Source organism: Rhinopithecus roxellana, chromosome 3, assembly GCF_007565055.1.
Source record: "Rhinopithecus roxellana isolate Shanxi Qingling chromosome 3, ASM756505v1, whole genome shotgun sequence".
Lineage (NCBI taxonomy): Eukaryota > Metazoa > Chordata > Mammalia > Primates > Cercopithecidae > Rhinopithecus > Rhinopithecus roxellana.
Window position 1 is genome coordinate 7,818,031 of NC_044551.1, and position 25,532 is coordinate 7,843,562.

Genomic DNA, 25,532 nt, shown 5'->3' on the forward strand with positions numbered 1-25,532 from the left:
AGCAATATTTGAAGATAAGGTCTTTAAAGAAGTGACTAACTGCAAATGAGGCAATTAGAGTGGGTTCTATTCCCACCAGACTGTGCCCTTATAAGAAATTTGGACACATGCAGAGATAAAAGGACCACGTGAAGAGGCAGCAAGCAGACAGTCATTTGCAAACCAAGGAGAGAGGTCTCAGAAGCAACCAACCCTCTGCTGATGCCTCTATCCTGAACTTAGAACTCCCAAAACTGAGAAAATAATTTTCTGTTGTTTAAGCCACCCAATCTGTGGTATGCCCTAGTAAACTAATGGCAGCCATGGTAAACTAATACAAACAACTTTAGAAATAGACCAACTAAAATGCTTATGTATTAAGTATTTCCTTTACACATACACAATAACCAGGTACATACAGAAGACAACTACCCTCCCCCCCCACAAAAGGCAAATCAACAGTCCTACTAACAACCCAGGAGTCAGCATTCCACAACTCATTAGAAATCTTCCACTGGCCCCACACTAGTAAATTTGATTGGCTTAAGAAAAAAATATTTTTTAAGAAATCTACTGGATTCTGTTATATCTGAAGGTCCCATGAGGGCATAGAGAGTTTAAGATACACAAACAGGCCTGGCGCGATAGATCCCGCCTGTAATCCCAGCACTCTGGGAGGCCGAGACGGGCGGATCACGAGGTCAGGAGATCAAGACCATCCTGGTTAACATGGTGAAACCCCATCTCTACTAAAAATACAAAAAAATTAGCCGGGCGTGGTGGTGGGCGCCTGTAGTCCCAGCTACTCAGGCGGCAGAGGCAGGAGAATGGAGTGAACCTGGGAGGCGGAGCTTGCAGTGAACCCAGATTGCGCCACTGCACTCCAGCCTGGGCTACAGAGCGAGACTCCGTCTCAAAAAAAAAAAAAAAAGATACACAAATACTGCTAGTATGAAAACCCTAATTTTTTTTTCTCTGTCACTAAATTTACCATTTATTCAAGACATCCATGGAGAATACAAATTTCCCCAGGAGAAAGCTGGTTCTGAAAAAAATAAAACCTAAGTGTACATCTTTAAGTGCACATGCCTTTTTTTAATTTTTAAAAAAAGATTATTCTTCAGACTGAAAAATAATACATTTTGGCAAAAAATACACAAATAGATGAAACTTTTTCTCTTTTTTGTTATGTTTTATTTCTGACCCTACCAAATTTGTGCCGTTTTCAAAGAAAAACTTACTCAAATTGATTCCGTCAGAATAACAAACTTAGTCTTTAAAATGATTTCAGAAAACTTTAAGCTTTAAAATCACAAAGACCATCAAAAACACCCAAAATCAACCAATAGCTAAGGAATTCTAACTAAAACCAGAGTACAGAATAAAAATCCTCAACAAAATACCAGTAAACCAAATCTAGCAGCATATAAAAAAGATCAAACACCGTACAAAATAGTATTTTCCCAGGAATGTAAGAGTGACTCAACATACAAAAATCAATCAATAATACACCACACTAATAACATGAAAGAAAAATACCAAATTATCATCTTAATTGATGCAGAAAAAGCATTTGACAAAATCTAGCACCCTTTAATTATAAAAATACTCAACAAACTAGAAACAAGAAGGAAACTTGCTCAACCTGATAAACAGCTTCTATTAAAAAAAAAACCCACAGCAAAGCATCCTCAACTGTGAAAGACTGAAAGCTTTCCCCTTAATATCAGGAACAAGACAAGAATGCCCTGCTTTCACAAGCTCTATTCAACACTGTAGTAGACATTCTAACCATAGCAACTAGGCAAGAAAAGAAATGAAAGGCATCCTGAGCCAGCACAGTGCAAAGCACCTTTAATCCCAGATACTTGGGAGCCTGGGACGGGAGAAACTCGCAGTTCGAGGCTGTGGAGTGCTATAATGGCACCTGTGAAAAACACTACACTGCAGCCTGGGGAACATAGTGAGACAGTGTCATATTTTTTTAAAAGCATCCAAATTGGGAAGGAAGAAGTAAAATTATTCCTATTCACACATTACATGATCTTATATAAATTCTAAACAGTCCAAAAAAATATGTATTAGAGCTAACTAAATTCAGAAACTCTGCAAGATACAAGACCAACACACAAAAACAGCTGTGTGTATATACACTATTAACAATCCAAAAAAGAAATTAAGAAAACTCAATTCGCAGTAAAATCCAAAAGCATAAAATACCTATAATAAATAAACATAATGAAGAAAATGTAACACTTGTACACCAAAAACTATTAAGACAATGCTGAAAGAAATGTTAAAAGACCTAAACAGAAAGACATTCCTGGCCGAGCACAGTGGCTCAAGCCTGTAATCCCAGCACTTTGGGAGGCTGAGGCAGGTGGGTCACGTGAGATCAGGAGTTTGAGACAAGGCTGACCAACATGGTGAAACCCCGTCTCTACTAAAAAAACCAACAAACAAAAAAATGAGCTGGGTGTGGACGCAGGCGCCTGTAATCCCAGTTACTTAGAAGGCTGACGTAGGAGAATCGCTAGAACCCAGGAGGCGGAGATTACAGTGAGCCGAGATCACACCACTGCACTCCAGCCTGGACGACCGGGCGAGACTCTGCGTCTCAACAAAAAAAAAAAAAAAGAAAAAGACAAGACAGACAGACAGCCCTGAGGAATGGGAAACTTAACATTGTTAAGATAGCAATACTACCCAATCATCATCTACAGATTCAACACAATGTCTATTAAAATTCCAACACTCAGCCAGGCACAGTGGTTCACGCCTATAATCCCAGCACTTTGGGAGGACAAGGGGAGCAGACTGCTTGAGCTCAGTGGCTCAGAACCAGCCTGGGCAACAAGCAAACCCCGTCTCTACCACAAATAAAAAAATCAGTCAGGCATGGCGGCTCGTACCTGTGGTCCCAGCTACTTCAGACAATGAGGCGGAAGGATCGCTTGAGCTCGGGAAGCAGAGGATGCAGTGAGCCAAGATCACACCACTGCACTCCAGCCTGAGCGACAAAGTGAGACCCTATTGATACGGAAGGAGGAAAGGAAGTGCTGGGAAGAAAAGGGCATGGTCCCTGGCTAGGGCTCCACCTCCATGAGATCCCTGGCTAGGGCTTCACCACCGCCCCCCCCCACCCCGCCCCCGAGAAAGAGTAAGACCACATTGATATGGAAGTGGGCAGACAAGTGCTGGAAAGAGAAGGGCATGGTCCCTTGCTAGGGCTCCATCCCCGGGTCTATGCCCACGGCATTTCTGTTTTCCTGCCCAAATGCTGCATTTCCCAAGACCACTCTGCCAGTCACACCCCCATCGTATGCCTATAAAACCCTCAGAGACTAGTAGGTAGACACACAAGTGGCTGGACGTCATTAAGAGAGACATATCGGTGGAAGAACACACAAACAGCTGGATGTTGAGGGGAGCATGCCAGTGGAAGACCACATGTTGGTGGAAGACCACACGCCGGTGGAAGATCACACTGACAGAGAGCAGGCTGGCAGGCCATCGACCAGTGGAAGGGAGCGAAGTTTCGCTGAGTTTGACAGGTGTGGTCAGAGGAGAGCCCAGGTCGCTGAGCTGCAGGACTCCAGGGGAAAACCACCCTTCCACTCCATCTCCCTCCTGGCTTCCCATCCATCTGCTGAAAACTTCCACTCAATAAAACCTTGCACTCGTTCTCCAAGCCCACGTGTCATTCGATTCTTCCCATACACCAAGGCAAGAAAGCCCTCTGACCTTGCGATAAAGCAGGGCATCTAACTGAGCTAATACAAGCCGCCTACGGATGGCTAGACTGAAAGGGCACCCTGTAACACATGCCCACTGAGGCTTCAGGAACTGTAAACGTTCACCCCTAGGTGCTGTAGTGGGGTCGGAGTCCCACAGCCTGCCCTGTCTGCATGCTCTCCCTAGAGATTTGAGCAGCGGGGTGCCAAAGAAGCAAGCCACACCCCCATCACATGCCCTGCAAGGGGGATAAGAGAACTTTTCCATAAGTATCACTATTTCAAAAAAGAAAAAATCCAACACACTCTTTCGTGCAGAAATAGAAAAGGCCATTCTCAATTTCCTTTGGAAGTGCAAGGGGCCCTAAACATCCAAAAACAATGCAAAAAAAGAATAAAGTTACAGAACTCACACTTCCCTATTTCGAAACTTACTGCAAAGTAATAGTGAGCTGGCCATTTGTAGATCTTCTTAGGAAAAATATTCAAGTCCTTTGCCCATTTTGATTATTTATTTTTTGAGACGAAGTCTCACTCTATCACCCAGGCTGGAGTACAGTGGCACTACCATGACTCAATGCAGCCTCCACAGCCTGGGTGCAAACAACCCTACCACCTCAGCCTCCCAAGTGGCTCGGAATATAGGCATGCCCCAACACACCCAACTAATTTTAAAAATATTTTTCATAGAGATGGGGTCTCACTATGTTGCCCAGGTTGGTATCCAACTCCTGGAATCAAGAAATCCTCCCACCTTGGCCATAGTGATCAAAGCAGTGTACTACGGCCTAAGAAAAGACATATAAACCAAAAATAAGCCCACACATCTATACCCAAGTTATTTTCAACAAGAGTGCTAAGATCATTCAATACGGAACTGTCTTTTCAAAACAGACTGGGACAACTAAATAGCCACTGGACCCCCCCTACCCAAACCACATACAAAAATAAACTCAGCTGGGTGCAGTAGCTCACGTCTGTAATCCCAGCACTTTGGGAGGCCAAAGCAAGTGGATCGCTTGAGGTCAGGAGTTCAAGACCAGCCTGGCCAACCCACGGCAAAATCCAACATGGCACAGTGGTAGGTGCCTGTAATCCCAGCTCCTTGGGAGGCTGAGGCAGGACAACAGCTTGAACCCGGGAGGCGGAGGCTGCAGTGAGCTGGGATCGCACCACTACACTCCAGCCTGGGCAACAGAGCAAGACTCTGTCTCAAAAATAAATAAAATAAAATAAATCAAACACCTAAATATAAAAGCAGAAACTATAAAACTCTTAGAAGAAAACAGGGAGAGAAAGCTTCCTGACCTTGGATTTAGCAATGAATTCTTAAATATGACACCAAAACCAAGAGTAACAATTAAAAAACAAAAAAACTGAACTTCATGAAAATTTAAAAATGTGCAAAGAATATTATCTATAAAGTAAAAAGACAACTGACAGAATAGAAGAAAATATATGCACCTCATATCTAGTAAGTTCTAGTATCCAGAATATATAAAGAATTCTTCCAACTCAACAACAAAAAGACAACTCAATTTTAAAATGTACAAAGGACCAAACGCAGTGGCTTGTGCCTGTAATCCCAGCACTTTGGGAAGCCAAGGCAGGAGGATCACTTGACCCAGGAGTTTGAGACTAACCTGGGCAACAGAGTCCTCATCTCTACAAAAAATTTTTTAAAACTTAGCCAGGTATGGTGGGACACACCTGTATTCCCAGCCACTCAAGAGGCTGAGGTGGGAGGACTGCCTGTGACCAGGAGGTGAGGACTACAGTGAGCCTTGATAGTGAGCCTTGATAGTGCCTGACAGTGCCAGATAGTGCCAGTGCACTATAGCCTGGGTAGCACAACAAGATCCTGTCTCAAAAAATAAATAAATAAAATAAATAACAAAATAAAAATGGGCAAAGCACTTGAATATTTTCCCAAGATAAACAAATGACCAAATGACCAATAAGCACATAAAATATACCGAATGTTATTAGGGAAATGCAAACCAAAACCACAATGAAATACTACTTTGCTCCCACTAGAATGGCTATACTCAAAAAAAGAAAAAAACAGAAAATAAATGTTAGCAAAGACGTGGAAAAACTAGAACCCCTGTATATTGTTGGCGTGAAGGTAAAAGGGGTTCAACAACTGTGAAAGTTTGGCAATTCCTTAAAAAGTCAAACACACAATTACCACATGACTTAGCAATACCATTACTAGGTATATATACAGAAGAACTGAAAAAGGGTGCTCAAAATCTTGTACACCAGTGTTCAAAACAGCACTATTCACAGTAGCCAAAAGGAAGAAACACCCCAAATGTCCATCAATAGACAAATGAACAAAATGTGGCATATACAATGAAATCGTAACGATAAAAAGGAATGAATTACTAATACATGCTGAGTATAAACGTCAAAAACAAAGAGAAGCCAGACACAAAAGATCACGTTGTATGCCTCAAGTCATAAGAAGTATCCACAACAGGTAAATTCATAGAGGCAAAAAGCAGATTAGTGTTACCAGAGACTGTTGGGAGGGTGGAATGGGGGTGACTGCTTAGAGACAGTTCTCCTTCGGGTTGATGAAAACATTCCGGAACTTTACAGAGGTGGGGGTTTGAAAACACTATGAATGTACTAAATGCCAATGAACTGTATACTTTAAATGATTAACTTTATGTGATGTTATTTTTACTTTAATAAAAATAAGCAGAGTACTATATTATAATCTCTTGAATAAATTTAAAAATCGTAAGTCCAACAAATACAAATAAACGTATGTAAATTTAGGAAACAGGTTATTCTATAATTTCTAAGTACCTCATCCCCCAAAAAAATTAACTGCAGCTTTGCAGTGAAATAGCCTGGCAAATGCGCCCTTAATTGACACATCAACATCAGTGACAGAACAAACTGATATTGTGTGCCTGAACAAGCGCCACTTACTGCTGTAATATTCTAGACCAAATAACCTGAATCTAAACATAAGAAAAGCCAAACCTGAGAGACATACTAATATAACTGCCCCAAAATTTTCAAAAGTGTCAGGTTTAAATTCAAGGAAAATAATTTTTAAAAACCAATCAAGTCAGGCAAAGTAGCTCATGTCTACAATCCCAGCACTTTGGGAGGCCCAGGTCGGGGGATCGCCGGAGCCCAGGAGTGTGAGACCAGCCTGGTCAACGTGGCAAAATCTGATCTCTACCAAAAAAATACAGAAATTAGCCAGGTGTGGTGGTGCAGGCCTGTTGTCCCAGCTACTCAGGAGGCTGAGGCGGGAGGATGGATGGTTTGGGCCTGGGAAGTGTAAGTTGCAGTGAGCCAAGATTAAACCACTGTATTCAGGCCGGGCGCGGTGGCTCAAGCCTGTAATCCCAGCACTTCGGGAGGCCGAGACGGGCGGATCACGAGGTCGGGAGATCGAGACCATCCTGGCTAACACGGTGAAACCCCGTCTCTACTAAAAAATACAAAAAAACTAGCCGGGCAAGGTGGCGGGCGTCTGTGGTCCCAGCTACCAGGGAGGCTGAGGCAGGAGAATGGCGTGAACCCGGGAGGCGGAGCTTGCAGTGAGCTGAGATCCGGCCACTGCACTCCAGCCTGGGCGACAGAGCGAGACTCCGTCTCAAAAAAAAAAAAAAACCACTGTACTCCAGCCTGGGCGACAGAGCCAGACAGACCAAAAAAAAAAAAAAAGTGCAAAACATGTTTATTCTATTTTTGAGTCATGGTTTTAACTTTAAAAAACTATGACTTTTTTATTCCACTGAGCTGTTTGCTTCGGTTTTAACATAACGAAATTTTATTATTTATATTTTTATTTATATTATTATTTATATTTAGTAGACATCTACTGCAAACACAGTCATCTACAGACTTCCCTTGTTGATTCTGATTCAATGGTACTTAAGCATTGCACAGAACTCTTTTAAATAAATACTAAGAGTTACGGGTCATCAGATAAGGATGGTAAATGCCCTACTACTCACAGAAGAAAACACCTAAGGAACGTGGCCTCTACAGGTAGCAAAAATTACTGCTTCCCTATTTTTTAGATGTTTGGTCCTGAAAGAAGTATCCAATGTCTTATCTGTTATCAAGCTATCTGTTTACAGATCAGATCAGATGATCTGAAACATGAAACTGCATTCATAAATTTTTAAGAAATCTGGGTTATTAGAAAGTCCCAACATTTGAAAACTTCCATTTTAATGTTCCTCTTATCTGAAATTTGTTAGACTCCATCCTCTTCAGTTTACCTCTTAAGCTGTCAGCACCTTTCTATGCTTTTTCTTTTTTGTTGTTGTTGTTGAGACAGAATCTTGCTCTGTCACCCAGGCTGGAGTACAGCGGTACAATCTTGGGTCACTGCAACATCCCCCTCCTGGGTTGTTGGGATTACAGGTGTGTACCACCACGTGGGCCTGGATAATTTTTTTTTTTTTTTTTTTTGTATTTTTAGTAAAGACAAGGTTTTGCCATGTTGCCCAGGCTGGTCTCGAACTTCTGCCCTCAAGTGATCTGCCCGCCTCAGCCTCCCAAAGTACGAGGAGTACAGGTGTGAGCCACGGCGCCAGACCCTTTCTATGCTTTACTTGCATTTTTATCATAAAAATCAAAACAGGAAGTTATAAAAATTATTCTATTTGTTAAATTATTCCATATGAAAATTGCTATACATGTATTTAAGTACATACATATACATAAAGATGGTGCGTTCAGCCTCCTAAAAAAAAAAATAAGGTGAAAAAAGCATTATATTCTGGAAACAAGATGCTTTTAATTCTCAATTTTTGAGACACACTAAAGATGCAACACACAAAATATAATTGAACTTGAAAACTTACAAAGAACTTTCATATAAACTTCACTACCACAAGAAAATAAGCTTCACTCTCCATAAGGTAAACAAATTTCTACTTACTGAGCTCCTCTTTCCTCACAAACTGAAACCAACTGAGTAATCACTGAAATTTATTCTAACAGCCTATGGAATCCTTTTTTGTTTTAAAGATTGGTAAGTTTTAATTTGGGGACAAAATTTAATTTAAATCAACTCATTTATTGAACAGCTATTAATAATATGAGCAATATGGCCTAAGCACTGGAAGATACGAGGCATAAGAGAGGGCAGTCCTGCCTCTAACAGCTTACAATCTAATAGCATTAACAAATAACTAATACAAGGTTGCTGCCTCAAATCCTCTTAGAAGTGTAGACACAAGCAATTTTTTCTCTGAAATATTTACCAAAAAGTGTCATCACTTCAAGTGTTCAAATGATAGATAAGCTTTTTTAAAAAAAATATGCTGCTGGGTATGGTGGCTTACGCCTGCAATCCCAGCACTTTGGGAGGCCGAGGAGGCTGATCACTGCAGGTCAGGAGTTCGAGACCAGCCTGGCCAACATGGTGAAACCCCATCTCTACTAAAAATACAAAAATTAGCCAAGCATGGTGGCATGCGCCTATAACCCCAGCTATACTCAGGACGCTGAGGCAGGTGAATCACTTCAACCTGGGAGGTGAAGGTTGCAGTGAGCCAAGATCAGGCCATTTGCACTCCAGCCTGGTGACAAGAGTGAAACTCCAACTCAAAAAATAAAAACAAAAACAAAGCTGGAGCCAGGCCCAGCGGTTCACGCCTACAATCCTAGCCCTTTGGGAGGCCAAGGCAGACCAACTGCTTGGGCCCAGGAGTCTGAGACCAGCCTGGTCAACATGGTGAAACCTCGCCTCTACAAAAACTAGCCAAGCGTAGTGGCATGTACCAGTAGTCCCAGCTACTACGGAGGCTGAGGTGGCAAGATTACCTGAGCCTGGGAAGTCAAGGCTACAGTGAGCAATGATTGCTCCACTACATCCCAGTCTAAGCAACCAAGTGAGACTCCATCTCAAAAAAAAAAAGTCAGATTAACTTAAATGAAAAAAAAGGCAGAATTATAAAAGATTTAAGTAATTTGCCCGTAGGCTACAAGAGCCAATAAATGACAGAAGCTAGGCAATGTGAACCCAGGTCCCCCTGCCTCAAAACCCCACTTTTTCACTACAGTATCGCTCTCTAACTTTCCCACAGCAATTATTGAATGTTAACAAACCCATTCTCCTAAGACATTTTTCAGAAAGTAACCAAATAACCTGTCTTCAAGACCTGTTTAACAAGTTAATGAAATGTCTGCATTGCACTACAATATCCATGTGTTTTAATATAAAAAAGAACGTTTACTGTCAAGTAAAATAACCTTACAGCAAGCGGCTACCTTAGGTGTCGGCTACCCTAGGTGTTTCTTAAGCAATTTATATTAAAAAACACTGCTAAACTATGTAAAATCCTAGAGATGGCTTAGTCCAACATGGACAAAAATAAGGCTACATGACTATGGTATTATCAAAAAGAACTATCTGGCCAGATGCAGTGGCTCATGTTTGTAATCCCAGCACTTAGAAGTTCAAGACCAGCCTGGGTGACACAGTGAAACACCATCTCTACTAAAAATTTTTTTAAATTAGGAGATCGATTTGAGTAATAACTCCATCTCCCACGTGGCATGGGCAGCAACGCAACAATTAAAGTCTTTCTTTTTTTTTTTTTTTTGAAGAAAAATTTGTATTTTAATTATTTTTATGTACAGAAAGCTCAACAGTGTACATTTAACCCTGCTTAGTGGCAAGTTCTTTAGCCTTTGCCTTTTCGAGCTTGGCGATATGAGCCAGACTTGGGACCCAGGACATTGCCGCCCCAGTGACAGCGGATCTCATCGTATCTGTCGTTGTAATTGGTCCTGATAGCTTCCACCAGCTTAGCCAAAGCGCCTTTGTCTTCCGAGTTCACCTGTGTGAAGGCGACAGTGGTGCAGGTCTTCCTGTGGACTAGACGGCCCAGTCTGGCCTTCCCCTTGATAATGCAGTAAGGGACCCCCATTTTACGACACAGGGCAGGCAAGAAGACAACCAGCTCGATGGGATCCACGTCGTGTGCAATCACTACCAGCTGAGCTTTCTTGTTCTCCACCAAGGTGGTGACGGTGTTAACCTCTGCTCGAAGGACAGGTGGTCTCTTAGTGGGGACATCCCCTTTGCCAGCAGCTTTCTTCTCGGCCCGGGCCAACAGCCTCTGCTTCTTCTCTTGCTTTGTCTCTGGTCTGTACTTGTGGGGCAGCTTAAGCAGCTGAGTAGCTGTTTGGCGGTCCAGGGCCTGGGTGAACTGGTTAATAGCAGGAGGCACTTTCAGCCGCTTATAGAGGATGGCTCTCTGCCGCTGCAACCTGATATAGCGAGGCCATTTCACAAAGCGGGTGAGGTATCTTTTGGGCTGGATGTCCTGTCCAATGCCAAAATTCTTAGGTCTCTTCTCAAACAGGGGATTCACCACTTTCTTGGCCTCCTGCTTTTTCACGACAGCAGGGGCCGGAGCCACCTTCTTTCCTTTCGGCATGTTGGGTGGCAGGAGGAGCTAAAGTCTTTCTTTACTGGGAAAAAATTAGCTGCACATGGTAGCACACACTTGTAGTCCCAGTTTCTCAGGAGGCTGAGGCAGAAGGATCGCGAGCCTGAGATACAGAATTTAACTTTTTAAAAAATAAGGTTCACGGCCAAGCGCAGTGGCTCATACCTGTAATCCCAGCACTTTGGGAAGCCGAGGAGGGAAGATTACCCGAGATCAGGAGTTCGAGACCAGCCTGGCCAAGATGGTGAAACCCCGTCTCTACTAAAAATACAAAAATTAGCCAGGCAAAAACAGGGTTCATACACTAGAATCAATAATTACCAAGGAGTTGCTAATGTACCATATCTTAAAATACAAAGGTAGGTTTTGTTATTTAAAGTTTTCAGGCCAGGCGCAGTGGCTCACGCCTGTAATCTCAGCACTTTGGGAGGCCGAGATAGGCGAATCACAAGGTCAGGAGTTCAAGGCCAGCCTGGCCAACTTGGTGAAACCCCATCTCTACTAAAGATACAAAAAATTAGCCAGTCATGGTGGCGCATGCCTGTAATCCCAGCTACTCGGGAGGCTGAGGCAGGAGAATCACTTGAACCCAGGAGGCAGAGGTGGCAGTGAGCACAGATTATGCCACTGCACTCCAGTCTGGGAGACAGTATGATACTCTGTCTTAAAAAAAAAAAAACTTATTTACTCAAGACACAAACACTACAATGCTTTCTATTTTGTTTTAATTACGCAGAAAATGAAATTACCTTCTCAAGCACTAACATAGAAAGAACATGGAATTTATCCGTTTCTCCCTGCCTGCATCCATGCCTTGGCCAGCAGCATAATTCTAAAACGAAAGAAAGAAAAGGAAGGAGAGGAAGGAAAGGGAAGGAAGCGGGGTGAGGTGGAGGCAAGGCAATAAAGTCACTTTAAGAATTTCAAGTAAGGGCTGGGAGCAGTGGCTCACGCCTGTAATCCCAGCACTTTGCGGTGGGTAAATCACTTGAAGTCAAGAGTTCCAAAAAAAAAAAAAAATTCTGTTACAAATATATCTGGAATCACCAGGTCTAGTCGACCAAACACCACTTAATATATTCCAGGTATATCTAAATTCAAGTAGTATGGGGACGGTAGGGGGTCTTGAACAGCACACAGCAGTATGAGAAATCAGAACTTCAGCAGGTAAGGGAAGTATTAAAAGCAAGTTTTAAAGTGACAATTACATGTCTGGAAGTATGCTTTCAGAAAATAAATCTCATAGTAACTTGTAAAAGGAAGGGGAAGAGTCACCTTTCAATTCTTATCTCCTTCAGCCACCTTCCTTTCCAGGGCTAACCCAATACACCACATTACTGGTTTCCCCTGTATTCCTATGGCTACTCCTCCTCAGTCTCATCAGGTTCCACCCATCCCTAATGTTCATATATCCCAACGTCTAGCCCTAGTTCTAATATTAGTAATATAAAACTATAAGTTAAAAACTATAAAAAATAGAAACTAAATACTATGACACTGCTGACTTTTGTTGTATCTACCAAACAGGAATATCACTAGTTTTACTTCACAGGAGTGTGATTACATACAAGTATTTTGTATGTTAAAAGAACATAAATATTGTGGAACTGATACAGTATTCTGAAAGAACACAGAAAAGAACTGTACTAAGCGTACCCTGCCATTGTAAATGTACTCTTTTATTTTATTTGAGAAATATTTATTGGAGTCCAAATCATGATTAATTCATATTAAATCCCACTTTATCATGAGATATAGTAAGATTTTTCCTGTTTAACAGACGCCTATTACCTGAAGAAACAAATAATTTTAAGCACAAAATTATTGCAACTGCAAAGCCAAACAATATATTCATAACTGGAAAAAAACAAAATGTGAAGCAAATGACATTTGGAGTACCAAAAAGTTAAATAATTACTAATAAACATTTATTTAGAGACAGTCTCACTCTGTCACCCAGGCTGCAACCTCCGCCTCCCAGGTTCAAGCAATTCTCCTGCCTCAGCCTCCCAAGTAGCTGGATTATAGGCATGTGCCACCATGCCTGGCTAATATTTGTATTTTTAATAGAGACAAGGTTGCACCATGTTGGCCAGGCTGGTCTCGAACTCCTGACCTCAAGCAATCTGCCTGTCTCAGCCTCCCAAAGTGCTGAGAATACAGGCGTGACCACGCCCGGCCTAATAAATATTTATAAAGAACAACAGAAAACTAAGAAAACTATGATAATCACTACCATAACAGAAATATAAAAATACTCAATTTACACAAGATACTGAACTTGTTTATTCTGTTCAATTGTATCCATTACAAATACAACAGGATTTCAAATTCATGATGGCATCGTGACTTCAAAGATCCTATTTAAAAGGCAAAAAAGAACAAAGGAGTTAAAGAATAATAAAGGAATAAAACTATGATAACGAAAAGGCCATGAGCCACTTCATGAAATTTTTGGAATGACATAAATGCAAGCATAATAATTGATGAAACAAGACAATGAAAGCCAAGGCCTAGAAGACATGTGGAAGGTAGAATACAGTAGGAAGCTGATTTGCTCCCTAGAATGCTGAAATGATTTAGGATTACAAAACTGCAGATACAAAGGAGGGCAGAGGGGGAAATGGGACTGAAAAGAAGTAGCTGAAAAACCTGAACGCACAATTGTCTACATGAATATAAGCAAACACAATAACATAACGATGACACCGAAACAAAAAGGAAAGGTAGATTCTCTCAAACACAAATAAGGAGCTAATATGGGTTCTGGCACCAAAAGATATTTGGCTTTTCAGGGTCCTACAACATTGACAGCTGTTCAATAAGCACTGCTAACATACACATTAACTCTCAAACAACTTTTTATTGCCTCATTCTTAAACATGCACTGATAATCATCAAACATTTTAAGCAAAGTAGCAAATGAAAGAGATCATTAAAAAAAACTATGAACAAAAAAGAAACAAAGAATTTAAGAAATAACTAGCAAGATAAATGAATTTTTCAGAACCAAGGACAAAGAACAACTTCTAGAAAGAAAACAATACCTGCCTGCAAATGAAGAAAAAAATGAGACATTAAGCAAAAAAATTTTTAAAGCAAAAAAAACTGAACCAGGCCGGGCATGATGGCTCACGCCTGTAATCCCAGCACTTTGAGAGGCTGACATGGGTGGATCACCTGAGGTCAGGAGTTCTAGACCAGCCTGGCCAACATGGCAAAACCCCATCTCTACTAAAAATACAAAAACTTAGCTGGGCATGGTGGCGAGAGACTGTAATCCCAGTTACTTGGGAGGCCGAGGCAGGAGAACTGCTTAAACCAGGAGGTGGAGGTTGCAGTGAGCTGAGATCGCGCCACTGCACTCCAGCATGAGCGACAGAGCGAGACTGTCAAAAAAAAAAGAATTCTTTGTAGGTTCTGGATATCAGCCCTTTGTCAGATGGGTAGATTGCAAAAATTTTCTCCCATTCTGTAGGTTGCCTGTTCACTCTGATGGTAGTTTCTTTAGCTGTGTAGAAGCTCTTTAGTTTAATGAGATCCCGTTTGTCAATTTTGGCTTTTGTTGCCGTTGCTTTTGGTGTTTTAGACATGAAGTCCTTGCCCATGCCTATGTCCTGAATGGTACTACCTAGGTTTTCTTCTAGGCTTTTTATGGTATTAGGTCTAACATTTAAGTCTCTAATCCATCTTGAATTAATTTTCGTATAAGGAGTAAGGAAAGGATCCAGTTTCAGCTTTCTACTTATGGCTAGCCAATTTTCCCAGCACCATTTATTAAATAGGGAATCCTTTCCCCATTTCTTGTTTCTCTCAGGTTTGTCAAAGATCAGATGGCTGTAGATGTGTGGTATTATTTCTGAGGACTCTGTTCTGTTCCATTGGTCTATATCTCTGTTTTGGTACCAGTACCATGCTGTTAAGGATATGAACAGACATTTCTCAAAAGAGGACAATTCATACAGCCAACAGACACATGAAAAAATGCTCATCATCACTCGCCATCAGAGAAATGCAAATCAAAACCACAATGAGATACCATCTCACACCAGTTAGAATGGCAATCATTAAAAAGGAAACAACAGGTGCTGGAGAGGATGTGGAGAAATAGGAACACTTTTACACTGTTGGTGGGATTGTAAACTAGTTCAACCATTATGGAAAACAGTATGGCAATTCCTCAAGGATCTAGAACTAGATGTACCGCATGACCCAGCCATCCCACTACTGGGTATATACCCAAAGGATTATAAATCATGCTGCTATAAAGACACATGCACAAGTATGTTTATTGCGGCACTATTCACAATAGCAAAGACTTGGAATCAACCCAAATGTCCATCTGTGACAGACTGGATTAAGAAAATGTGGCACATATACACCATGGAATACTATGCAGCCATAAAAAAGGATGAGTTTGCATCCTTTGTAGGGACATGGATGCAGCTGGAAACCATCATTCTTAGCAAACTATCACAAGAACAGAAAACCAAACACCACATGTTCTCACTCATAGGTGGGAACTGAACAATGACATCACTTGGACTCGGGAAGGGGAACATCACACATTGGGGCCTATCATGGTGGGGGAAGGGGGGAGGGAGTGCATTGGGAGTTATACCTGATATAAATGACGAATTGATGGGTGCTGACGAGTTGATGGGTGCAGCACACCAACATGGCACAAGTATACATATGTAACAAACCTGCACGTTATGCACATGTACCCTAGAACTTAAAGTATAATTAAAAATAATAATAATAAATAAATAAACATATTTGTTTTATATAAAAAAAAAAAGAAGCAAAAGATTTTCTTTTACAATTCTGGGAAGCCTAGGGACTTCCTAGGGAAGCTTCACGAGAGTTCCTGCTCTGAGCATGGAAATAAAGGTTCTATAACGATTCTTCTCCTCAAATGGAGGAGGAGAATATGTAGGAAAGTCTTGTAAACTGTAAACTACTATATAAATTACTTAAAAAAAAAAATGGGCTAGGCGTGATGGCCAGGCAGGAGGATCACTCGAGGTCAGGAATTTAAGATCAGCCCGGGCAACACAAAGAAACCCCATCTCTACTAAAATTCAAAACAGGCCAGATGTGGTGGTTCACGCCTATATCCCAGCACTGTGGGAGGCTGAGGCGGGTGAATCACTTGAGGCCTGGAGTTCGAGACCAGCCTAGCCAACGGGTGAAATCCCATCTCTACTAAAAATAAAAAAAATTAGCCAGGTGTGGTGGTGCACACCTGTAATCCCAGCTACTTGGGAAGCTGAGGCAGGAGAACTGGATGAACCCAGGAGGCAGAGGTTGCAGTGAGCCAATATCGTGCCACTGCACTCCAGCATGGGCAACACAGCAAGATTCCGTCTCAAAAAAATATATAAAATAAAATTCAAAACAATTAGCCAGGCTTGGTGGCACACACCTGTGGTCCCAGTTACTTGCGGGGGGGGGGGGCTGAGGCAGGACAATGGCTTGAGCCCAGCAAGTCGAGGTTGCAGTGAGCCCTGATTGTTCCACTGTACCACTCCAGCGTGGGCAACAGAGCAAGACCTTGTCTCCAAAAATAAAAATAAATAAATAAAAAGATTATGACAATTTTATTTAAATCCTAGTCCTTCTAGCACCATGAAAGCAAATTTGTTCAGTGGTTATTTGCCATTTATAGCATCTAATGCTATACAACACAAAATAAGTGGAAAACAAAGGTGCACTAAGGTAATGCTTATCCTGAAATTACCAAATGTGAAATCCACCAGACTAAATTTCTCTACTATGAATTTGATAACAAATTAATTTCATATCTGGTTACTTTGTGTTGAAACTCCACATAAGTAAATAACAGTCTAAAGAAGTCTTGACTCTGAGGCCACACATGGTGGCTTACACCTGTAATCTCAGCACTTCTGGGGAAGTCAAGACGGGAGGATCTCTTGAGGCCAGGAGTTCCAGACCAGCCTGGGCAAATAGAATCTAGCCCTTGGCTCTACAAAATATTAAGAAAATAAAAAAACAAATCTTGACTTTAAAAACTGAAAGTAACTAGGCAGAGATAGAAAACACTGACAAAAAGTAACCATCATATAGAAGGAAAAGGAAATACTGAGAGACTATGTGCAGATATCATACTGACTTTTACGTATCTCAACCACTGCAAAAAAAAAAAAAAAAAAATTTTTTTTTTTTTTTTTTTTTTTGGAGACGGAGTCTTGCTCTGTTGCCTGGGCTGGAGTGCAGTGGCCGGATCTCAGCTCACTGCAAGCTCCGCCTCCCAGGTTTATGCCATTCTCCTGCCTCAGCCTCCCGAGTAGCTGGGACTACAGGCGCCCGCCACCTCGCCCGGCTAGTTTTTTGTATTTTTTTAGTAGAGATGGGGTTAGGAGATAGAGTTTCACTCTGTCACCCAGGCTGTAGTGCAGTGGCGCAATCTCAGCTCACTACAACCTCCACCTCTCCAGTTCAAGAGACTCTTCTGCCTCAGCTTCCCAAGTAGCTGGGACTACAGGTGCACGCCACCACACCCAGCTAATTTTTGTATTTTTAGTAGAGACGGGGTTTCACCACATTGGCCCGGAGGGTCACGAACTCCTGACTTCAGGTGATTCGCCCGCCTCGGCCACCCCAAGTGTTGGGATTACAGGTCCTCATGAGCCACTGTACCCAACCGAAAAACTTATTTTAATATTCATTTCACAAATAAAAAACTTTTGGGCTTAAAGAGGTTGTCCCTAAGTCACCACAGCTAGCTCCTAATGAGCTTCAAATACAAGCAAATACATCTTACTCCAATGTTTTTTCATCTACATTATGGTACAGAAATCAGTTTCAAAACTGTAACTTCGGTAACTACAACAAAATAGGCTTTATAATTTGCATGTTTCAGGCTAATCAACTTCCTAGAATTAGAAAGTAAATAATTAAACAAAATGTTAAGAATAAAATTTCTAGGTCAGACGTGGTACACTTTGGCAAGTCAAGGCAGAAAGACCATTTACGCCCAGGAATTGGAGACCAGCCTGGGCAACACAGGAAGACCCCATCTCCACAAAATATACAGGCATGGTGGCATGTGCCTGTAGTCCCAGCTACTTAAGAGGCTGACATGGGAGGATCACTTGAGCCCGGGAGGTCAAAGCTGCAGTGAGCTGTGATTGTGCCACTGCACTCCAGCCTGGGCAATAAACTCTGTCTCAAAAAGAAAAAAGAACTCAATAGAAAAATCAGCGAAGGATATAAACAAAGTTCAAAGAAACTAATCTTATACATGGAAAATTTTTATTCTCATTGCAAAAAAAAAAAAAAAAAAAACCCATCCTCAAAAACCTAAAACCAGAAGTACCATATGATCCAGCAAGCCCACTGCTGGGGATGTATCCAAAAGAAAGGAAATCAGTATATGGAAAAGGTATCTGTATTCCTATGTTTACTGCAGTAATATTCACAACAGCCAAGATACGGAATCAACCTTACTGTCAATCAACGAATGAATGGATATAGAAAACATGGTATGTACATGGCTATGGAATATTATTCAGCCATAAAAAAAGAACAAAATCCCGTCGTTTGCAACAAGGATGGAACCAGAGGATAGCATGTTAAATGAAATAACAGAAAAACAAATACTGTCACATTCTCTTATGTGGGAGGTTAAAATGAACTCACAGAGATAAAGGAGAATGATGGTTACTAGAGGCTGGGGAGTGGGAAGGTTGGGGAGATAAAGAGCGGATGGTTAGTGGGTACAAAAATAGGAGGAGTAAGATCCAGTATTTGGTAGCACAACAGGGCAACCACAGTTAACAATAATTATATATTTCAAAATAACTAAAATGGAGTTGGAATGTTCCTAAGACAAAAAATTACGAATGCTTGAAGTGGTATTCCCACTACCTTGATTTGATCATTACACACTGTATATACCAAAATATCATGAGCTCCTTAAATATGTATAACTATTATGTATCCATAAGCAGAAATATATATATATATTTTACACAAGGCAAAAATGCCAAAGAAAAAAGTCTGATACACTTCATTAACACTAGAAATTTACATTGGTACACTTATAAGAAGAACTGGGCATTATCCCAAATTACACTCAGAAATCCACTTACAGGAATTTGCCTTATATTTACGAGAACTATTCACTAGTGCTACTCATAATAGCAAAAAAGAAACAAAAACAAGAAACAGCCTAATGTACATTAATAGAGGTCTAGTTATATTACCATGCAGCCAATAAAAAGAATGAGGTAACTTTACACATATTAATATGGAATAATGTTCTAAGTTCATTAAGTAAAAAAAGACTGCACAGCAGGGTAGACATGATGCTACTCCTTGTATTAGAAAGCAAAAGAATGTGGTTTTATACACATCTCTAAAATACGTAAGAAACTAACAGCGGTTTCCCCAGAGGGAAACTGCTGAGAAACAGGATTCAAGGGGTGACTTTCCACTAAACCTCTTGTGGTACACCTTTTGTAATTTGTGTGCATAAATTCAAAACAATTTTAAATCTTTTTTAGTCTGACTCAATTTTACTGTTTCCTGAATAAACTTCTTTTTTTTTTTTTAAGTCCTTAAACTCTTAATCCATTTTTTTTTTTTTTTTCCGAAACTGAGTTAGGCTGAAGACCGATCATCCCAAGAACAGGAAACAAGTTCCAACAAATTAATTTTTTAAATGAGCCTAACCCTATGAACCAGATAGCACTAACAAAGAATACTTTTCATATATATACTTTTTCGAGACAGGGTCTCACTCTATTGCCCAGGCTTGAGTGCAGTGGCATGATCTTGGCTCACTGCAACCTCCACCTCCTGGGCTCAAGCGATCTTCCCACCTCAGCCCCCCAAATAGGTGGGACTACAGGTGCAAGTCACCATGCCCAGGTAGTTTTTGTATTTTTTTGTGGAGATGGGGTTTCACCATGTTGCCCAAGCTGGTCTCAAATTCCTGAACTCAAGTGATCTCCTACCTCGACCTCCCAAAGTGCTGGATTACAGAGTGAGCCACGGCACTCGGCCTAGGCAGTTTCTTTTTGAGGCGGAGTTTCACTCTTGTCACCCAGGCTAGAGCACAATGGCTTGATCTCAGCTCACTGCAACCTCAGCCCCCCAGTTCAAGCAATTCTCCTGCCTCAGCCTCCTGAGTATCTGGGATTACAGGCACCCTCCACCAAGCCCAGCTAATTTTTGTATTTTTAGTCGAGACAGAGTTTCACCATGTTGGCCAGGCTGGTCTTGAACTCCTGACCTTAGGGGATCCACCCGCCTTGACCTCCCAAAATGCTGGGACTACAGGCATGAGTCACCGTGCCTGGCCAGCAGTTTCTTTAGAATCCACCTCATTTAGTCCTCATCCCATCCCCAGGAGGCTGGTATTACCTTCTTTTCAAAACAAGAAAAATAAGTGTTTATATAGATGAGAAGTCCATTTTAAAGTTCCCAAGGTCATAGTACTAGACAGTAGTAGCTGAATTAATCACTCTGGATACGCATACATACTATAAGTAACAGGATACATCAAGCAGAGATCTTACCTAATACAAAACATTAGCCTTCACAATAGACATAAGTAACTCCTTTTTTTTTTTTTTTTTTTGAAACGGAGTTTCGCTCTTGTTGCCCAGACTGGAGTGCTATGGCGTGATCTCAGCTCACCGCAACCTCTGCCTCCCGGGTTGAAGCGATTCTCCCGCCTCAGCCTCCTGAGTAGCTGGGCTTACAGGCATTCACCATCACGCTGGGCTAATTTTGTATTTTTAGTAGAGATGGAGCTTCTCCATGGTGGTCAAGCTGGTCTTGAACTCCCGACCTTACGTGATCCACCTACCTCAACCTCCCAAAGTGCTGGGATTATAGGCGTGAGCCACCACGCCCAGGCAACTCCTAAATTTTAAGTTTCACTCAGGCACTGTCTTACTACTGCTATATCAAAAAGTACAAAATACAGATGTTGATCACCTAGACAAGTAAAAGATGAGCAGTTTGAGCTACCACTGCAATCTAGCGCTATCGCCAGACTACTGTCCTCTTAGCAAATTAAGTACTCAGAAGTACTGAACAGGAAGGACCAAAGTGAAAACATTCTCATTCACTTTTCACCATTTCCATTTGTCCTTACAAAAGGAACTCATTTCAACCAGAAACACAAGAATAATTCATGTAAAAAATGTGAAACTACCAGTCAAGTTAAAAGAAAAAAATTAAGGAACTCTGCTCAGATGAGTGCATTTTTCAAGTAGTTTTCAAGCCAGTGTTCCAGAAACAATTTCATCACTCTCCTGAGGATACTCACCTTAACAGCCTCAAGTTTAGCATCCTTCTAAGAGCTTTAGTAAACAAGGTCCTTGCAAGGGATCTATAACATGCTTTTCTTACATAGAACGAAAACAAGATCACACAGGTAAACTTTGTAATGACAAAAATAATTAAAGTTCTGTGGATATTTATCTGCATTAGTTTTCTCCTCAAATAAAGACACACTACAAATGAACTATCATGGCCTGATTTCTGAAAATGAGAAGTCTTAAATTCTGCTTAAATTTCAAAGCCACTCCTTAAAACCTAGATAGGCTGGTGTGGTGGCTCACGCCCGTAATCCCAGCACTTTGGGAGGCAGAGGCGGGCAGATCGCGAGGTCAAGAGATTGAGACCATCCTGGCCAACACGGTGAAACCCCGTCTCTACTAAAAATACAAAAATTAGCTGGGTGTGGTGGTGTGCACCTGCTCAATCGCTTGAACTCAGGACCCGGAGGATGCAGTGAGCCGAGATCACACTACTGCACTCCAGGCTGGTGACAGAGAGACACTCGGTCTCAAACAAATAAAAAAAAACCCTAAAGATAAATGTATTTTGTTTCTTTGAACCTGAGAGCAAAAATTACCTAGGTTTCAAGCCTTCTGACTCAACAGTTCAAAATTGGGGAAATTTTTAAAGGCAAGGGTCACAGTAAACAAATCTTGATGAGATGAGGCAGTCCCTTCAAAAAGCTAAGAGCAAGGCTGGGCGCAGCGGCTCACACATGTAATTCAAGCACTTTGGACAGCAGAAGCAGGCAGATCACTTGAGGTCTAGAGTTCAAGACCAGCCTGGCCAACATGGCGAAACCCACCTCTGCTAAAAATACAAAAATTAGCTGAATTAGCTGGTCATGACAGCAAGTGCCTGTAATTCCAGCTACTTGGGAGGTTGAGGTACAAGAATCACTTGAACCAAGGCAGAGGTTTCAGTAAGCCAAGGTCGTGCCATTGCACTCCAGCCTGGGTGACAAAGTGAGAATGTCACAAAAAAAAAAAAAAGAAAAGAAAAAAAGAAAAAACAGCTAAGACCAGCCAGGCACAATGGCTCACATCTGTAACCCCAGCACTTGGGGAGGCCAAGGTGGGCAGATCACTTGAACTCCAGGGTTCGAGACCAGTCTAGGCAACATGGCAAAACCCTATCTCTACCAAAAAATACAAAAATTAGCCAGAGATGGGGTACACACCTGTAGTCCCAGCTACTCGGAAGGCTGAGGCGGGAAGACTGCTTGAGCCCAGGAGGTCAAGGCTGCAGTGAGCTGTAATCATGGACCACACTCTAGCCTGGGTGACAGAGCAAGACCTTGTCTCAGGGAAAAAAAAAAGGCTAATAGCAAATCCAAAGCCAGTCTTGAATCTAGTAAACAAAAATCTCATATAACAAATTATTTTAGCTTGAATAAATAGGTAGCTGGTGGAGCCATACTGAAACGAGAAATAGAGAGAGTATGAGGCTAGGAAGTAAGACTGCAGTTTTTGCCTTTTATTTTTTGAGACGGAGTCTCGCTCTGTCGCCCAGGCTGGAGTGCAGTGCCACAATCTTGGCTCACTACAACCTCCGCCTGCCGTGTTTAAGCGATTCTCATGCCTCAGCCTCCCGAGTAGCTGGGATTACAAGCACCCACCACCATGCCCGGCTAATTTCTGTATTTCTTTTAGTAGAGACAGAATTTTGCCATGCTGCCCAGGCTAGTCTCAAACTCCCAAGCCATCCACCTGCCTCAGCTTTCCAAAGTGCTTGGATTACAGGAATGTGCCTCCATGTCCAGCCTGAGTGTAGCTTTGAACGTTAAACTTGACATGTAGAGAAGTCAAGGTGGCAGTTAAGTTATAAGCCTAGAATACGGGGAGAAGATCTGAACTGGAAATTTAAACTTGGGATCATTTGCATAAATATACCTTTTAAAGCTATGATATCGTATCACAAATTACACAAATATTATCCCAAGAGTGGAATGCATGTGCTTCAACGATTTTTTTTTTTTTTTTTTTTGAGACAGAGTCTTGCTCTGTCGCCCAGGCTGGAGCAGTGGTGCAATCTCAGCTCACTGCAACGTCTACTTCCTGAGTTCATGCGAACCTTCCTAAGATCTCTCACCTTAGCCTCCTGAGTAGCTGGGACTACAGACATGCACAATCATGCCAGGCTAATTTTTGTACTTTTTGGTAGAGACGGGGTTTCACTATGTTGACCAGGCTGGTTTCAAACTCCTGAGCTCAAGTGATCCACCTGCCTCAGCCTCCCAAAGTGCTGAGATTACAGGCGTGAGCCACCGAGCCCAGCCTCAATAATTTTAAATGTCATATATACACGTTACATATACACAAATACATTATATGTTCACAGATATATATATATATATATATAAATCTGTGTTGTGTGTATATATGTGTGTATCTGGTTTCTGCTTCTTCTGTCCCTTCAATGTATACTTACCTATGTCCTCCAATTCACAATCTCTCCCTCCTGGTTGATCATACAGTCTTCAACCACTACCACCTGTGACCAGCCACACCACCATTGTCTATATTTTACAATTTCAAAGCATTTAGCATTCATTTTTTCATTGACTTTAATAGCAACAACTCTGGGAGGCACTATTTTATACAGCAAGAATTAAGTCACAAAGACTATGTTGGTCAATATCACATAGCTATTATATAATGTAACAGATGGCATGAAACCATAATTCAAATTCAAGGACTGTTTTTATCCTGTATTCACAGAACTTCACAGCAAACTACACGGACAGAGGAATCTTACATTTTTGCCTTGTTCACTAGAAAATCCCAGCACCAACGATACCATAGGCATTCAAACATTTCCTGAGGCAAAGGAAATCTCCAGCACATAATTAGCACTCGGAGAGAAGAGTCCCAAATCCACTGTTGAGATAATATATTATAATAAATAAGTTGACACTTTTACATTCTACTTTCTTATTTCCAGTATAGAAGTGCTGTCATTTTCTAAGTATGCTCAAGTATGAATTACATACCTAACATTTCAAGCCACTTAAAAGAAGATTGATACACGAATTCAAGATGTCATTATTTTGCAACAGGTTTTACTTCACACACCCACAAAAACAATTTCCTTATTACTCCAAATTTCCTATAAAAGATTTTTAAAAATGTAAGATATCCAATGTTAAAGCAGAAAGAAAAATCAAATACTATTTTATTTATGGACTAGTATTCCATGGAATTAGCATCATACATACACACACACACACACATCTCCCTCTCAATGAGTCCAGAAATAGACACACATAATTTGATTTTCATCATAGAAATTTCAAGGTGATTCAATGGGAAACAAAATCTTTTCAACAAATGAAACTTGCACAACTGGACATTTATATGGAAAAAAATGGGGGGTGGTCACAGTAGCTCTCGCCTGTAATTCCAATACTTTGGGAGGCCAATGCAGGAGGATCCCATGAGTCCAGGAATTTGAGACCAGTCTGGGCAACACAGTGCGACTCTGTTTCCACAAAAAAATTTAAAAATTAGCCAGGTGTGGTGGCACACACCTGTAGTCTCAACTACTCAGAAGGTTGAGGCAGGAGGATTGTTTCAGTCCAGGAAGTCAAGGTTGCAGGGAGCTGTAATTACACCACTGCACTCTAGCCTGGGCTACAGAGCAAGATCCTGTGTACCCCACCCCCCAAAAATTGAACATTTTTTTAATCACACCACATGCAAAAAATTCAAAATGAATCAAAGACCTAAAACGTTAAGAACAAAATTACAAAACTTCTACAAGATGGGAGAAAACCCTATGACCTTGGGTTAGGCAATGATTTCTTAGGACACAAAAGCACAAACCATGAAAGAAAAAAAAAATTTTTATTTTTTTCTCTCAAGTAGCTAAGGTATGCCACCATGCCCACTTGATTTAAATTGTTTGGAGAATAAGCACTTTAGTATGTTGCCCAGGCTGGTCTTGAACTTCCAGCATAAAAGGATTCCCCAGTCTCAGCCTCCTAAAGTACTGAGACTAAAGGCATGAGCTAGCAGGCATTTTATTTCAGTATTTAAAACTTTTGCTCTTCAGA

At 41.3% G+C, this 25,532-nt stretch overlaps 2 protein-coding genes across 8 annotated transcripts in view; both read right to left on the reverse strand.

Annotated features, from left to right (window-relative positions):
* GPBP1 (GC-rich promoter binding protein 1) overlaps positions 1-25,532 on the reverse strand; it is an 88,345-nt gene that overhangs the window by 52,879 nt on the left and 9,934 nt on the right. The window lies entirely within an intron of this gene.
* Positions 10,363-11,161, reverse strand: LOC104657083 (60S ribosomal protein L7a). Its single transcript, XM_010356831.2, is given in 2 exon segments — positions 10,363-10,423; positions 10,425-11,161. Coding segments are annotated over 2 exon segments (783 nt in total). The 5' UTR covers positions 11,147-11,161.